The sequence below is a fragment of the Erythrolamprus reginae genome, chromosome 11, assembly GCF_031021105.1.
Source record: "Erythrolamprus reginae isolate rEryReg1 chromosome 11, rEryReg1.hap1, whole genome shotgun sequence".
NCBI lineage: Eukaryota > Metazoa > Chordata > Lepidosauria > Squamata > Dipsadidae > Erythrolamprus > Erythrolamprus reginae.
Genome location: NC_091960.1, coordinates 243,955 through 260,058, shown reverse-complemented (window position 1 = coordinate 260,058; position 16,104 = coordinate 243,955). Strand labels below are relative to the sequence as shown.

Genomic DNA, 16,104 nt, shown 5'->3' with positions numbered 1-16,104 from the left:
CCCGCCTGAGCAGAAAGCCTCCGCGGCGCCGGGGAGGCCGTCCGACGTGGAGGGCCCGACGTCCCCGTAGGCAGATCCGGTCCAGGCGTGGAACCGGGAGAGCAGAGCAGGGGCGGTGGCATCACGCGAGCCCGCCACCTCCCAAGAGTCCTCGTCGGCTCCAGGCGGACGCCTCCGGTTGGCCGAGGGGAGGGTCGCTCGGGGCGGAAGAAGCCACGAAGGCCTCATCTCCAGAAAGTGGGCGGGCGCGAGGGAAGGAAGCGGGCCCGACGCCCCATGCGCTGATTGGCTGGGCAGGCAGCGGTCCTGGGATCTGCTCGGCAGGAGGCGCTGCTGCGGAGCCCGCGCCTCGACTGCGTGCTGGGGAGAGAGCGACCCCTAGAGGCGCTGCTGGAGCACCGAAAGGGCCGCCTCCTCAGTAGCGGCGTCGGTCAGGGGAGGGTCTCGGGAGCCCCCCTCCCCGTCTTCCAATACTGTCAGGTCAACTAAGGGAACCGACGATCGAGGCGGGGCAGAGGGCGGCCCAGAGTCATGGCTCGAACTCCCACCTCCAGCCCATTCGCCGCTGTGCCAAACTGGCGGTGGTGTTGTGGCTTATGCAATCATAGTCATGACTATTTTTAATTGAATTGGTGTGATAACTAGTTAAACTTTCTATTTTAATATTCATGAAATCCTGTTTTTTCATGTTTCCCTGCCTGAAAAGCAGCAGAGCTGTTGCCCACTGAAGGCCCACCTGTGTTTATTACCTTGACCTCTGCGTGTCCGGGACCACAATGGCCACGCAGGGTGGGTGGCCACGCACGCGCGCGCACACACACACACACACACACACACGGAGCAGGCCCAATCGACAATCCCTCTTTAAACCCCCCCCCCCAGCAGGAACCTCAGTCTTTTTTGCCTTGTAACCACAACCCAGAGAATTGAAGGGTTCAAGTCAGTTCTTAATTAGATCCCAGTAATCAGGTGACCATCCAAAGAGTTTCGCATTTATTGGATTAGCTACTCATGCTTTCAAGTTGCACAGAACTTTACAAGCACCAACACGAATTAAGGTTTCCTAGCAACACAGGAGGAAGGTGAGCGTTAACCTGGGGATATTCAGCGACTGGCCATCCAGCCTTTTACTACTTCTGATGGGTTGTTCATAGCCGGATACCTAATTTTCAAGGGGGCCTCCACACCCAGCCTCCCCTCTGCTGATAGGAGGAGCTTGGACATGGAAGCACAGGGTTGGAAGAGACCTTTGGGGCCCACGAGTCCAACCCGCTGCTCCAAGAAGAGACCCAAAGCCATTTGTTCTTTGGTTGCACCTTCATTCTGTGTAGCAAACCTCTTTGCTGGCCCAAGAGCCCTTTCTGCAGACCGGACGGATTCAGAGGCGGGTCAGCACAGAGGGACTGGGGGCAGCTTTCCAGCCTTCTGGGGAGGAGGGTCATTCCTTGGAATAATGCCTGGAGAGGTAGACGTTTTTCCCATCGTACTCAGGAGTAGCCAGGCACTTGAGAAAGAAGTGGCCCAGGTCATGCTTTGAGATAACCCGGGCACCGCTCGAGGTGTTCACGGTTACGGTGTAGTCGCCGGTGAGGGGCTGGTCACCTGCAGGAGGAAGAACACCCATTGCCAGAAGCCACATGCCAAGCACAGCCCCACTGGGGAGGGGGCATGTTTCTACATGATGTGGTTGTGGGTTATTCCACCGGTGGAAAATGTGCGTGTGTGCGTGCGCATGATTTGGCCAACCAGCTCCCCAGTCACAAACCCTCCCTGCGCCCAGATTGAACCACCGGTTGCCCCCACCCCCAGACCTCTGCCCAGGACACACCTGCAATGTGGGGGGGCATGACATAGACGCAGTCCAGGCCCGACTCCTTCAGGATCTGCTGCATCCGGATGTGGTCTTCGGTCACTGGCTGCAGCCTGGCAGGAACCTTGTCCAGGTCCCACATCAGGAAAGCTGCAAGAAGCCGACTGCCTTAGGCCGAGTCCACTCCGCCACCCTCTTGGCGGGGAGAGGGAGCGTCCAGAGGGCCCTGGGAACTGCAACACCCCCAAGATGGACGGTCAGAAGGAAACGTTGCAGTCCACCAGTGGCCTGTGCAGCTGGCAGCCCGCGAGGAAGCTGGGGAGGCACCTGGGCCTGGCCTGGACTCTGGAGAAGGCTCCATGCCAGAGGCAGGGATTCAGCCAACGACTCCAGAACCTCCAGAGGCTGACATGAGTGAGCCTGTTCTCAATGTGCGCATGCACATAGCTGCCAAAAGCCAGGAATGGCTCCAGAGGCGGAAGAATACTCAGGATTAAGACTTGGGGATAATTGGCCATTCCGGAAGCCTATTTAACCGAAGAACATGAATGGGTGAGTTGCAAGAAGCAACTCCATTTCCATATCTTGTCTTTGCAACTCAAGCCTCCGTCTTTGTTCCTGTTTGAACTTGGTAGATTTCTGCAAACTGTTCCTTGCCGGCTCACCAAAGAAGAGCAAAAGGTGTGTGTGATCTGCTTTACATGAAAGGCTGTTAGACTTATTTGATTAGGCAGACTACTGAGGATCCTAATTAGCAGCCATTGAAAAAGAAAAGACTTACTTTTGAACTCTGGAAGACTGCTAATGCAAACAATTAGCTGTTAATTAACAGTAAGGTTTGTGAGATGCTGTTTGTGCAGTGTGGCTTTATCAGGAAGCGGCTGTGGAGGCCGAGGAAGGCAACACCCCCCAGGCAGGAATCCAAGACAGCTCTGCACACCCCTTGGGGGGGGCTGTGAGCCCCACCCCCTATTTGGTCTGCAGAAAGGCAGCAGTGAGGTCAGCATCCCACATTTCCTTCCAACCTCCAACTGCCCGGCCAATGGAATCATTCCTCCAGTCTCTTAACTCCCAGCTCTTTCCCCCAGGGAAACCCGGGGGGGGGGGGCTTCCGCCCCTTTGCTCAGCTGGAGATCCAGTCCTGGAGGCAGGAGGGGGGCCCTCGGGGCTTTCCACCAGACGCCTACCTGAGAGACAGACCACCACCTTCCTAAGGCCGCAGGACTTCATGGCTTCCACGATGTTCCGGGTGCCTTTGGACATCATGGTGGTGGGACCTGGGAGGCGGGGAAGGAAACCTGCGTGAGGCTTCTGAGGCTTCGGGAGAGGGGGAGGCGGGGGAGGGGGTGCCACCGTTCCTACTGAGATCATTGCGGGTGCCCAGGATGATGATCACGGCGTCCTGTCCCTCCACGGCCCGGTCGACGTCTGCCCGGTTCAGCACATCTCCCACCACCACGTGCGCTGGCTGGAGGTCAGGGGGCAGCCGGGCGGGGTCCCGAACCAGCACTGTCACCCGGTAGCCTGGCAAGGGGGAAGAGGAAGCAGAAGAGGTCAAAGGGAGCGGCCTAGGAAGCCTCAGGGCCGCCGGGGAATCTGACGGTTGGCCATGGGGGTGGTGGGGGGCTTCAGAGGTGGAATTTCTCCCCCCATCCTTCTGCTCTGACTCTCTCATTGTCTCCTCAGGTTGTGACATGCTTTGTCTTTCTAAAATAAGGTTAGGTATTTTTTCTCTCTCTCGAATTGTTCACATATTTAAGGCATAAATTACAGAGGAAAGGCTAAACCTGTTCAGCATTAAAATGCTTTGTGTGATCGAACATTCTTTTTCCCACCATTCTCCTCTAAAGCCTTCTTCTTTAAGGACTATTTTATATGTTCTGCCATGCCACTCACTACCCTTAAATGGGCCCTTCCAAATAATCCCCTTTTTGTGGATTTGTTTTTTCTTTTGAAAATTAACCTGAGCTTCCTTGGGCAATCCTGGTGTTTTCTCTGCCTCTGTGCCAAGTTTGAGAGCACAGCACCAACCCTTCTAGGCAGCTCAGCCCCCCTTCAAGGTAGCCCAAGCCCTCCCACCCCCCACCCTGGCACTGAAGCCTCCGTTCCTCCTTCCATGGCCTCACAAGCTGCTAACCCAGAGGACCTTTGTACCTTCAAACCCAGAAGCGCCAGGGCAGGCAGGCAGGCAGGCAGGGGAGGGAGGGAGGGAGGACGCCCCCACCCCCGCTGGAGGAAAGCCTCCAGGGTTAGCCCAACTGCCAAAGGAGGCCCGACGTCCTTGCAGGGCTGGCCCCAGAGTCTCCTCCTTATCAGTGCCCAGCACAGGGCAGGCAGGGGGGCAGGACGCCAGGTGACTTCTGATAGAGTCCCGGGGCCCTAACCAGCCCCGGTCGCTTCAGCCTGTCAAGCGCACCGGAACGCGGCCGGGGCTGCTTTGGGGTTCACCTGCTACACCAAGCTCTCTCCCCCCCCCCCCACTGATTCTGGCCTCGGGAACTGAGGGCCTCGGTCACGTGCAGGGGCAGCGCCCGTCGGGGAAAGGCTGCCTTGATTCTCGCAACTTCGCAAGCAAACCACGCACAGCAGCCCACCACGGTGCAAGGCAGTGTACGCGGCCCCCACCCGCCCACCCGCCCTCATGTGTCAGCCGCTGCGGGGCTTCTCCGGGGAAGCAGCGCCGCCTCCCGTCTCGAGCGCGTCCTTTCGCAGCGCTGCCTCACCGGCGTCCAGGGCTTGCGCCAGAGTGGCCAGGCCCGTCATGCCGGTGGCGCCGAAGATGGCGATTTTCCTGCAGGCTGCGGGCGCGGGTCCTCCGGGCGCGCGGCTTCCCTCCATGCCGTCGCCTCCGTCCTCGCCTCTTCAGCCCAGGGCCGAAGCAAGCCCTTCCGCCTGGAGCCCCGCCCGGAGAGGCAGGGCCAGCGGAAGGCGGCGCCTGGCCCTTCGGTTCCCTGGCGGGCGGACGGGGCGTCCGGGAGTCGCAACCGAAGCCCGTCTCCTCAACCGGCGCAGCTGCCTCTCGGGAGAGCCGCGCGCCGGCGCTGGGCGCCCGGGGGAAGCGGTCGTGGGGCCGTCCGGGAAGGGGCGGCTGGGGCGGGGGGCGAATCTGAGCCTCCTCGGCCGGGGCGCCTCCCTGGGCATTGCTGCCCGGCTCGGCCCGGCGGCTGGAAAAACAGGGCAGCGCGTTAAGCGGAGAGGAGAGGAGGGTGGGGGGCTTACCCGGAGCCCAGTCGGCAGAGGAAGACTGCGAGGCTCCGCCGCCGCCGTCTTTTGGGGCGGGATGTGCCCGCGCGGCTTTCCGCTTCCTGGCCGAAGCTCCCCGGCTCAGCCATGTGGGGGCCCCCGTCGTGCCTCCGCCGGCTTGGCCGGGCCGGCTCAGTTACAGGCGAGAGCCGCCGCCGCCGCCTCGTCCACGCTGCTCCGGTGTTTTCCGCCGCAGCCGCGCAGGCAGACCTCGCCTCCAGTTGCAGCTCCGCCTCGGCGCTTCCCCTCGCTCCCACCAGCAACCAGCGGCCGGCTGGGCGGGAGGCGGCCAAAAGCGGGCGCAAGGTGACCCGCCTCGCCCCCGCCTGCTGCCGCAGACCCGCCGGGCATCTCTCCGCCAGCCCGCGTGCTCCGGGGTTGCTGACCGGCGGCAGAAAGGGGCCGCCGCTCCCGGAAAGCGCCCCTTGCAGCGGCTACGGGCGGGGGGGGGGGCTCTCCAGCTTTCGGGGAGGGGCAGAGCGGCGCTCCTGGATTGGCTGCTCGGCCAGGACGGCGCTAGCGAGACAAGCGTAGCGGCCTCGCCGGGCGGCTCGGCTCTGCTCCTGCGCCCGCCAGCAGCATCTCCTCCGGCCGCCGCCGCCGCCTCGCCGGCAGGGAGGGTTCGATCCCCGCCAGTGGCCGGTGCTCAGGTGAGGTCGGCCCGGCCGCGGCTGCGCTCTGGGGAGGCGGCCCGAGGGCCCCCGGGGGCTCTGACGACAAGAGCAGGAATGGGAGCGAGGCGGAGATGAGCCGGAGCCGGTTCTCCGGGCGCCTCTCGGGAGAGGACAGAGCAGGCCTGCACCTACGGAGCCCCCCCCCCTCCCCACCCGCGGCAGAGCCGTTCCCAGGCGGGGGAGGAGCAGGAAGGTTGCTTGGGGCTGCAAGCCGCGGGCGGTGGCGAGAGGTCTTCTGTGCCCGGGGCTGCGTCTGGCCCCCTCCGGAGAGCAGCAGCGGTGCATGGTCCAGGCCCTTCGCCCTCCCTCGCTGAGCCCTTTTTAGCCAAACAAGGCCAGGCCTGGACCGATGAAACAGCAGCTCTCCTTGGGCCTTGCGGTGTTGGGCTCCAGATTCCCAAGGGGGCAAAATGTGCATATTTGGGGTGTCCCAATGGGTCTGTCAATGTTGCCCATCTTGCTCCCCTGGAGAGGGGTGTTGTCCCGGAGCCCCCCTCCGCCTGCCATGGGCAGTTGGTGCCTCGGCTGAGTTCCATCCCCCCCGGCCCCCTCCCTCCCTCGATGGGCCACTCTGGGGACCCCCCTGTTCTCTGGGCGGCTCTTGGAGGAGGGCAGCCCCCCCAGGGCACCTGAAACCCTCTGCGGAACCCCACCAAATGTGGAGAGCCAAGGCTGCCTTAAATGGGGGGGGGGTTATTCTGTCATCCCATGTGGCTGTGGCCTGATGCTTTTGTCCTGGGGCAATTCACCCACTCCTACTCCCCCCTTAAACTTTGGGATACTCCCTCAGAGGGAGACTTTCATGGGGGTCAGACTGTGTCCTTCCACCCCCTCCCCTCTTCCTGCAATTGACTCGGGAGCCCCCCACACACACACACTCTCCATCATGTAACCTGCAGTGCTTCTGCCCCAGTTTTTCCTCCCGGGTGGGGTGGGGGCTTCTGATTCCCAGTCTCCTACAATGGGCCAGACAAGCTCCTAGGGGAGGAGAGGAAGCCATGGCAGTTTGGAGAAGGTTTTGCACTCACACACACACACACGGGGAAAGAGGGGGCTGGTTCAAACAGAGGAGCTGCCGGGGAGCCCTCTCCTCTGCTCCCGGGGACAGCAAGGGCCTGGGCCCCTAATGGGCCCCTCTTGCCTTTTCTCGGCCTGGCCTGCCCAGCTGCCCTGGGGCCTGGTTGAAAGGGGGAGGCCAGGGAACACTGGAGGCGCCTCACCCGGTCTTTGGGGCAGGGGTGGGCATCGCACAGCAGGTGCAGCCGGCCACCATTTTCCCGTTTGTTCTTTCTTTGGAATCCTGAACTCAGCAGGTGAGCGGCTGGCGCAGCTTCCGGGGTTCATGTCACCCCTTTATGGGGCTCCCAGGAAGGCAGCAGCATGGCAAACATTGTGCCCGTTCAGCTGGACAACCAGGAGGCCCAGCAGCAGCTCAGTAACACCCGATGGGAGAGCACTGAGCCGCCCCAGCCACGGGCGTGGGAGGAGGCCACGGCCGCCACCGTCAAGCTCTTCGAATGCTCCCGGATCAAGGCCCTGGCCGGTAGGCCTCCCCTCCCCCGCCTGCTGGGCAGGAAAGGAGGCGGCCGATGGGGAGGGGCACCCAACCAATGGAGGGCGCTTCCCAGGGGAGGGCTGCCAAAATATTTACTACCACGCTGTGGGCGTGGCTTAGGCAGGACGCCCTGCGTCTTCTTCCAAAATCTTTCAGTGCAAATTGGGTGCTCTGGGGGGGCCCTCCATTTTCACTACCCCACTGTGTGTTGGTGCCCCCCCCGGTCTGGCCAGCAGCCCACCCTGGTGCTTCCCCTCTGAAAGGGTGGAGCCAACAGGCTTTTAAACAGAGGAGGAGGGGGTTTGGTCTTCCTGAAGCGCTGAGCCCTGAAATGCGAAGAGGGGGCAGGTGGGGAGAGGATTGCTGGACCAGGCCCCAGGAACCTCCCTGGGTTAGGTCCAGGAAGAGTGAGAAGGAAGGAAATGCTGAGCCCCACTCTGGACGTCATCGCTCTGTCTATAAACACCCCCACAGGGAAGGGCCCCTTCCCCAGAAGTTCCCTGGGGTGGCAGGGGACCCCTCCAGCCCAGCCCTGAGCTCCTGGTCCTTGGGGAGTGGGGGGCCGTTCCCTGCTGGGACAGACATCAGCCTAACGCCGCCCCCCTCCCTCCCTCCGATTTTTCCAGATGAGCGAGACACCGTGCAGAAGAAGACTTTCACCAAGTGGGTCAACTCCCACCTGGGCCAGGCCTCCTGCCGAATCGGTGACCTCTATACAGACCTGAGGGACGGATACTTGCTGACCAAGCTGCTGGAAGTTCTGTCTGGGGAGCAGCTGGTATGGGGGGGGCTCTCGGCTTCTGTCCTGGAGGAGGAGGAGGCTGCCGCTTAGGGCAGAGGGGCTGGAGGCTCCTGTACAGAGTTGCCTGGACTTGGGCCCTGAAAGGGAAGGCTGGGGGGGGAGGGAGGGGCAGGGTCTGGCCAGGATGCCACACTTGCTCCCTGCAGGGCTGTGAGGAGCTGTTGAGAAGGGCAGTTGGGCAAGGCAAAAGACGGGGCCGTTGGTTGTAAATCTCTGAACCAAATTCTGGAATTCTGCAACCGGTTGTAAATGCAAGGTGGTTTGCCTGTGCGATTGTGCCTTTGAAGATGGGTTCTGTGTAAGTGTTTTCAAGTCGGTTGTAACTTTGAATGGTCGCAAGTGAAGAACTACCTGTCAGCGTTACCTGTGCTCTGCTTTAGAAACATTCAGTGGTATTTTTATTTTACCGCATTTGTGCAGTTTGAAGGGTGGTTATTTTTACTTGTCAATTCTACATGGGCTTAGACTGTGCACCGACAGGAGCAGTTATACGTTTTGCTTGGCTTCTGTGGCAGCCCAAGCCCACCCGGGGCAGAATGCGGATCCATTCCCTGGAAAACGTGGACAAGGCCCTCCAGTTCCTGAAGGAGCAGCGAGTCCACCTGGAGAACGTGGGCTCCCACGACATTGTGGACGGCAACCACCGCCTGACCCTGGGGCTCATCTGGACCCTCATCCTCAGGTTCCAGGTAGGGCCGGGGGGGCGGGGAGCCTTCGGAGGGAGCAGCCTGGAGACCGGCCGGCTTGCCTCCAGAAGCAGGAAGGGTGGGGGGCTCAAAGGGCGTCCTGTGCACCCCACGGAGCGTTTGGGGAAGGACGGGGCGAGGGAGGGGGGAGGCAGCGGGTTTCTGGGGCATGTCGGGGAAGCCACCTGTGGCAAAGAAAGCGGGGGTGGGTGGGTGAGGAGGGGGCCGGACACAGGTGAGCTTTGGAGCTCCTGCTTCCCCTCCCAGATCCAGGTGATTAAAATTGAAACGGAGGACAGCCGAGAGACCCGCTCGGCCAAGGATGCCCTCCTGCTCTGGTGCCAGATGAAGACGGCAGGGTGAGTGCTCAGGAGGCAACGGGGGGCCTGGCAGCCGAGCAAATGCCGGCACAGCCGGGAGGACCCTCTCGGGCAGCCGGTCGGAGGGCAGAAGGGGGAAGCGAGGGCCGGCCCACAAGAGGCTCCTCCTCCTTTTTCAGTTACCCCGAGGTCAACATCCAAGACTTCACCACCAGCTGGCGGGATGGTCTGGCTTTCAGCGCCCTCATTCACAGGCACAGGTGATTGGGCTCCGGGGGTGTGTGTGAGCGGAGGGCTGCTGCCCAGGGGCTGCTCTCTCCAGCCAGAGATTGGGGAGGGGCAGGCAGGTGGCCCTCCCTTGCAGGACCTGCCAATTAGCCATGGGGGGGTGCTCATGGACTCTGGCCCAGGCAAGGGGCAGTAAGGGCCCTCTCGGCCCCACCCAGGACAGGCCCAGCGTCTCAGGGGGGTCTTCTGTTTCCTCCCCAGGCCGGATATCATCGACTTCAAGAAGTTGACCAAGTCCAACGCGGTCTACAACCTCCAGCAGGCCTTCAACACGGCCGAGCAGCAGCTGGGCCTGGCTAAACTTCTGGACCCTGAGGGTGAGGCCCAGGGACTGTGCCCCAACAGCCCCAGGGGCTTCCTCTGCCTGAGACCTCTGTAGAGAGGAAAGCCTTCCCAGCCCCAGGAGGGGGCAGGCGGCTCTGAGCCGGCACCATTTGGGTGGCTGGAGGGCCCAGGCGCAGGCAGGGAAGTGGCGAAGGATTTCAGGCACCAGGACCTGGTCGGCTGGCCCTTCCCTCTGCAGCCCACCTTGAACCGGAGCTCCTCAGCCAAAGTGTTTTTTTATCCCCTGCCGGCTGCCGGCCTGGGAATCGCGTCTCCAGACCTGGGCAATGTCTCCTGACTGGCCAGGATTGGACTTCTTAATCCAGAGTGGCCGCGAGCCCCACCCGCTCTGCAACTCTCAGGCTGGGGAGCTCTTTGCCCAGTGGGCTCAGCGCCCCCCCTGCCCCATTCCAGGGGCTCCTCTCCGGGGCCCTTGGAGGAGGAGGAGCCTGGCAGCTGAAAGAGGGGTGCAGGGGCAGCCCATCTCCTGGACCCAGCGAGGCCGGCAGGCAGGCGCTGCTTGGTCTGGCAGAGGGAGGGGTGCTGGCCCCTGGCCCCCACCGGTAGGGCTGCAGAGCGCCCAGACAGAACGGGGGCGGGGGGTGGGCTGGTCCGTCCGGTGCCAGGATCTGACCGGTAGAGAGTGTGATGATAACCCGCCCAGCATCGCTTCCCTTCTCACCACAGCCTGCGAGTTGGTGGGGGTGGCACCTGGCGGGGGTGGGGGACCTGAGCGGTGTATTTGAACCTGACCAGGCTCTGCCCCTCAAATGCCTGTTGGCCAGCCCTGGGGAGGAGACCTTGGGCAGCCTCCTCAGCTGCTGTGCTTTCCCTCCCACCCCCCCGCAGATGTCAACGTGGAGCATCCAGATGAGAAGTCCGTCCTTACCTACGTGGTTTCTTTCTACCACTACTTCTCCAAGATGAAGGCGCTGGCGGTGGAGGGCAAGCGGGTCGGGAAGGTGAGCCTGGCAGAGGCATCCCCCCGCCCCCTGCTGAGGGGCACTCAGGAGGCTTGGCGGAGGGCGCAGGGCGCACTGCCGGTCCGGAGCAAGGAAGCCCCCCTGCCCCCCCCCACGCACACATAGGCCAGCCTGGGTGGGACATTTCATGTGCTCAGCAGCTCAGATGCCGGAAGGACGGAGCCTCATCCAGCTTTTGGGAGAGCTCCAGGGGGACGGTGAGGGTCTGAGGGCAACCCTCGGCCTGCCAGGGCCTCTGTGGCCATCCTGGAGGAATTAAGCCGTGCGGAAGGCCCTGTGGCCAGCCGGGTCAATTGTGGGGATGCCACGGGGGGCACAGGGGGATTTCACAAAAGCCTCCCGTGATGCAGGTGTTGGATCAAGTGCTGGAGATCGAGAAGATCATAGAGCGATATGAGTCTCTGGCCAGCGAGTTATTGGAATGGATCGAGATCACCATCCCCTTCATCACCAACCAGAAGTTTGCCAACTCTCTCTCTGGGGTTCAGCAGCAGCTTCAGGCCTTCACCGCCTTCTCCACCCTGGAGAAGCCCCTCAAGTGAGCACCGAGGGGCCCGCTGTCTCCCAGGAGGGTCCACACCTTTCCTGCTTGCTGACCCCATGCCCTTTGACCACAGGTTTCAGGAGAAGGGCAACCTGGAGGTATTGCTCTTCTCCATCCAGAGCAAGCTCCGGGCCAACAACCGCAAACTCTACATCCCCAAGGAGGGCAAGAGCATCTCGGATATCAACAAGGTAAAGAGGGGCGGGTAGTCTTGGCTCTGGCGGGGGGGCTCCCCCTCCCCCCTCTCCTCCTCTCTCTCTCTCTCCCTCTCTGGCCAGGCCTGGACACGGCTGGAGAAGGCAGAGCATGAGCGGGAAGTGGCCCTTCGCGCTGAGCTCATCCGCCAGGAGAAGTTGGAGCTGCTGGCCCAGCGCTTCGACCACAAGGCCGTCATGCGGGAAACGTGGCTGAATGAGAACCAGCGGCTGGTCTCTCAGGTGGCGTGGCTGGGCTGGGTGAGGGGCCCCGTGGTGGAGAAAACCCCCTGGCGCTGCTGCCCTTCGTGAGGACGAAGCAGTGGGGACCAGCCAGGCGGGATTTCCTGGGGGCGGGAGGTGGGTGTCCGTGGAGGTTGGACCACCTTTGTGGAGCAAGAGAGCTGCCGCCTTGCTCAAAAGGTACTTTGTGCATGGACGAGAACCTATTGTCCCGTCTCTGCTCACCAGCTGACCTTTCCTCTTCTCAGGACAACTTTGGCTGTGACCTGCCGGCCGTGGAGGCGGCCATGAAGAAGCACGAGGCCATTGAGGCGGACATCTGCTCCTACCAGGAACGCATCCAGGTGGTTCTGGAACTGGCCCAGGAAGTGGAATCCGAGGGCTACTATGACAGCAGGCGCATCGTTGCCCAGAAGGACAACATCTTGCGCCAGTGGGGACTTCTGACGGAGCTGGTCAGTGCCCGTCGCGCCCGCCTGGAACAGAACGTTGCCCTGCAGAAGGTCTTCCAGGAGATGGTCTACATGATCGACTGGATGGAGGAGCTGCAGGTCTGAGCCTCCCCGGGGTCTCCTGGGCAGCTTGGGGTCAGGGTGGGGGCAGCCTACAGGGACCTTGCCTCACCCCCTGCTCAGTAACCGGGGAGATCAGCTGGGAGGGGGGTCCTCCTACCCGCTGCCAGTTTGCCAAGCTGAATCCCGCCGGCACATGGGCACCCAAGCTCTGACCCCTGATCTCAGGGAACCCTTGAGTGGCATGCAACATCAAACAAAATTGGACACACAAGGAATTTGTCTTGGTGCAGATGCTCTCAGTGTACGCAAAAGAAAAAGATGCATTTGTCAAGAATCATGAGATACAACACTTAAGCAATGAGGAAACAATCAATTTTAATAAAAATCTTAGGATAAAAGCAGCAAGTTACAGTCATACAGACCTAAGTGGGGGGAGATGGGTGATAGGAATGATGGGAAAAAACTAGTAGAAATAGAAGTGCAGATTTAGTAAAAAGTCTGACAGTGTTGAGGAAATTATTTGTTTAGCAGAGTGATGGCGTTTGGGAAAAAACTCCTTGTGTCTAGTTGTCTTGGTGTGCAGGGCTCTGTAGCGACATTTTGAGGGCACAGAGAGTAAAGAGAACCAAGTGGGGGGGGCACCCGCTTCTTTAGGCTGAAGTCAGATTGTCCCCCCCTCTGAGCCTGGAAGCAGAGCACCCCATGGGTCCCTCCCGGCTTGGCTTGGCCCAGAGGAAATTCCTGGCTCCCTGGTATGTTTAGTCACCAGAGCAGCACTTTGGAGCGGGCCCAGCCCGAGCCAGCAGACGCTTGGTGTGGCTCCAGCGTGGACTCTCCAAGTAAAAGCTGCCACCAGTCTCGCCACCGGCACTCATGCCCGATCACCCTGGCAGGCCCAGCTGGCATCGAAGGAGTTCGGGAAGCACCTTCTGGAGGTGGAGGACCTGCTGCAGAAGCACAGCTTGCTGGAGGCCGACCTATCTGCACAGCACGACCGGGTCCAGTCCCTCAACGCCGCAGCCCTCCAGTTCTCAGGGCTGCAAGGTGATCCTTGGGGCCTGGGGGGCAGCCACGGGGGGGGGCTTATCATGCAGGCTCTCACCACCCCTTCCGGACACCCTCTCTCCCCCAGGCTACCAGCCTTGCGACCCCCAGATTATTTGCAACCGGGTCAGCCACGTCCAGGGTTGCCAGGAGCGGCTGCAGGAGCTGGCGTCAAAGCGGCGGAAGGAACTGGAGGCCTCCCGCCAGCTGTGGTCCTTCCTGCAGGAGGTAGAGGAGGCCGAGGCCTGGGTGCGGGAGAAGGAGCGCATCCTGTCATCCTCCCAGAGCTTCGGCAAGCACCTGGACTCTGTGGCCAAGCTGCTGACCAAGCACAACCTGCTCCTGAGTGAGCTGAGCGGCCGCCGCTCCCTGCTGCAGGCAGCCATGCGGCAGGGGGAGCAGGCCTTGCTGCGGAAGCGCTTCGGCCTGGGAAACGTGCAGGAGAAGATCCGGGACGTGCGCCTGCGCTGGAAGAAACTGGAGGGGCTGGCGGCCGCCCACCTGCAGAAGCTGCAGGGAGCCCAGAACTTCCACCAGTTCAGTGCCGATACGGACGACCTCGTGGCCTGGCTGCAGGACACCTACCGCCTGGTCTCCAGCGACGACTTCGGGCATGACGAGCACTCCAGCCGCTCGCTGGCCAAGAAGCACCAGGGGGTGATGCAGCAGATCGACAAGCACCAGGCGGCTGTCCTGGCCCTGCGGAAGCAGCTGGCCGCCCTGGCGCCCAAGTACCACGAGACCATGGAGGTGCAGATCCGCATCGTGGAGGTGGAGCAGCTGTACGAGGAGGTGGCCGAGGTGGCCGTGCTGCGGTGCCAGTGGCTGCAGGATGCCCTGGCCGTGTACCACCTCTTTGGCGAGGTGAATGCCTGCGAGATCTGGCTCGAGGAGAAGGAGCAGTGGCTCAGCCGGACGGAAGTGCCCAAGAGGCTGGAGGACGTGGAGGCAGTCCAGCACCGGTAGGAGGGGCCGTGGAGAGGAGGGAGGCGGGGGTGGGGTCATTTGGCCCTTCTGTTCTCCCGCCCAGCCGGGCTGACCTCCCCTCCCTCCCTCCCTCCCATGCAGGTTTGAAAGCTTGGACCAAGAGATGAACAGCCTGATGGGTCGCATCCTGGACGTTAACCAAATTGTTCAGCAGCTGGTTGATGAGGGCCACCCAAGTTCCTCTGAAGTCCGATCCTGCCAGGACCATCTCAACAGCAGGTAAGGCCAGAAAGACTCAGAACCTTATGAAATCTGGGATTGATGGTATCGGTGGACAGAGCCCAGAAAAGAAAAAAGCAGAATTATTGTCCCATTGTATTATTGTTTTTAAAGAAAAGAATGGAAAACTAATAAACTCTATTTTAAAAAAGAGGAGGGAGAGGGCAGCCCAGGTGATCGTCCGGCCCTAAGGCCAGTGTGTGTGTGTGTGTGTGGCAGCTTCTCCTATTTTTGTCCCCCCAAAACCCTTCGGGGACCTGGGTGTCCCCCCCCCCCTTTCAGATCTGGATCCCTTTGGGCTGCTCCGCTGAGAGCAAGCAGGGACAGGCCGTGTGCGACCATCAGGCAATTGCCGTGCCGGGTCACTGCAGCTCCCCTCCGCCCTGCCTCCCCAACCCCCTGGACGCTTGGCCGAGGCTGCCAGAGCCAAACGGTGCAGGAGGGGGCAGCAGCGGTCTCGCTTTCCTCCTGCGTGCTTGGCCAGGAGAGGGGGGGGCTTTCTTACAACCAGGCACTACTGCACTGTGTGTCCACCGTCTGTCCCACATTCCTTCCTCAAGCACTGAGTAGAACCCTCCTCGGGGGCTCGGGGGCTCCATCACATCTGGACACAGTCTGGCTCCCAAGGGCCTCCCAGATGCTGGACGTCTCTTCTTCCCACCCCTCTCGCCCTTTTCCTGGCCCCGCGGGGTGGCTAGGTGGAACCGAGTGGTGGAACTGGTGGAGGAGAAGAAGAACCACCTGGCCTCCATCCTGAAGATCCAGAACTACCTGCTGGAGTGCAGTGAGATCAAGTCTCAGATCCGGGAGAAGCGCAAGGCCATTGAGTCCACCCAGTACAGCAGTGGCGATCTGGGCAGTGTCCTCTCACTCCAGCGCCGCCTCTCCACCATCGAAGCCGCCCTGGTGCTGCTGGAGCCCCGGCTGGTGGGGCTGCAGCAGGAGGGGGAGTCCTTGGCCACCACCCACCCTGCCCAGGCCATGGAGGTCCTCGTGCAGTTTGAGGAAATCAGCGAGGAGTGGGAGGCCCTGAAGAAGACGCTGCAGGGCTGCGAGGACTCGCTGACGGTGGCCAGCAGGTCAGCGGGGCCGGGCAGGGCAGGGCTGGGGTGGGCGTGGTGGAACTGGGGAAGGTCTGGGAGGCCCCCGACTGCCCCGGCCTTTCCTTGCAGGCTGCAGCAGTTCATCCAGGACCTGGACAGTTTCCTGACCTGGCTGGTGAAGACCCAGGCAGCCGTGGCCTCGCCCGAGGGGGAGCTGCCGGGGGACCTCTCGGAGGCCGAGCGGCTCCTGAACCACCACGCTCTGCTCAAGGAGGAGATCAGCTGCTACGAGGAGGATTATGCCAAGATCCAGGCGGTCAACGATGTGCTGGCGCTGGAGGAGGCTGAGCTGCCCTACCTGTCCCTCCAGCAGTGGCTGCAGAAGCTGGAGGTGGGCTGGACCAAGCTGCTGGAGAGTTGGGAGCGCCGCCGGGGGGTCCTGGTGCAGGCCCACATCTTCTTCCTCTTCCTGCGCGACGCCAAGCAGGCCCAAGTGTGTCTCTACAACCAGGTAATCCTTGATGTATCTTGGAGTCTGGGCAGAGGGTCACTCAGATTTGGGGTCTCAACCACCTTGTCACAGATCCTTTTTGGGGTGGTGGGCTTGCTGGGTTAACTCTGAATGCAGAA

The 16,104-nt window shown here is 61.7% G+C and overlaps 2 protein-coding genes across 7 annotated transcripts in view; one reads left to right on the top strand and one right to left on the bottom strand.

Annotated features, from left to right (window-relative positions):
• Positions 1–970: 970 nt before the first annotated feature.
• BLVRB (biliverdin reductase B) lies at positions 971–5,492 on the bottom strand. Its single transcript, XM_070764793.1, has 5 exons — positions 4,534–5,492; positions 3,173–3,334; positions 2,998–3,087; positions 1,829–1,960; positions 971–1,602 (listed from the first exon to the last, which is right to left on the bottom strand). The coding sequence occupies exons 1-5, from the start codon at positions 4,646–4,648 to the stop codon at positions 1,439–1,441; spliced, it is 663 nt and encodes a 220-aa protein (XP_070620894.1). The 5' UTR covers positions 4,649–5,492; the 3' UTR covers positions 971–1,438.
• SPTBN4 (spectrin beta, non-erythrocytic 4) overlaps positions 4,893–16,104 on the top strand; it is a 25,041-nt gene continuing 13,829 nt past the window's right edge. The window contains exons 1-17 of one of the 6 annotated variants that reach the window (XR_011560355.1): positions 4,893–5,708; positions 7,046–7,270; positions 7,909–8,060; positions 8,600–8,773; positions 9,038–9,129; positions 9,270–9,350; positions 9,580–9,695; positions 10,552–10,664; positions 11,036–11,223; positions 11,303–11,420; positions 11,508–11,666; positions 11,915–12,217; positions 13,075–13,225; positions 13,314–14,187; positions 14,294–14,431; positions 15,130–15,510; positions 15,604–15,985. Coding sequence is in view for 5 of the 6 variants with exons in the window: in XM_070764778.1 (XP_070620879.1) it covers positions 7,108–7,270; positions 7,909–8,060; positions 8,600–8,773; positions 9,038–9,129; positions 9,270–9,350; positions 9,580–9,695; positions 10,552–10,664; positions 11,036–11,223; positions 11,303–11,420; positions 11,508–11,666; positions 11,915–12,217; positions 13,075–13,225; positions 13,314–14,187; positions 14,294–14,431; positions 15,130–15,510; positions 15,604–15,985 (3,585 nt within the window). In the remaining variant the exon portion in view is untranslated. Of the gene's footprint in view, positions 5,709–5,874; positions 7,271–7,908; positions 8,061–8,599; positions 8,774–9,037; positions 9,130–9,269; positions 9,351–9,579; positions 9,696–10,551; positions 10,665–11,035; positions 11,224–11,302; positions 11,421–11,507; positions 11,667–11,914; positions 12,218–13,074; positions 13,226–13,313; positions 14,188–14,293; positions 14,432–15,129; positions 15,511–15,603; positions 15,986–16,104 lie in introns of those variants that run through there. The other 5 variants (XM_070764778.1, XM_070764776.1, XM_070764774.1 and 2 more) reach the window with 5 other exon arrangements.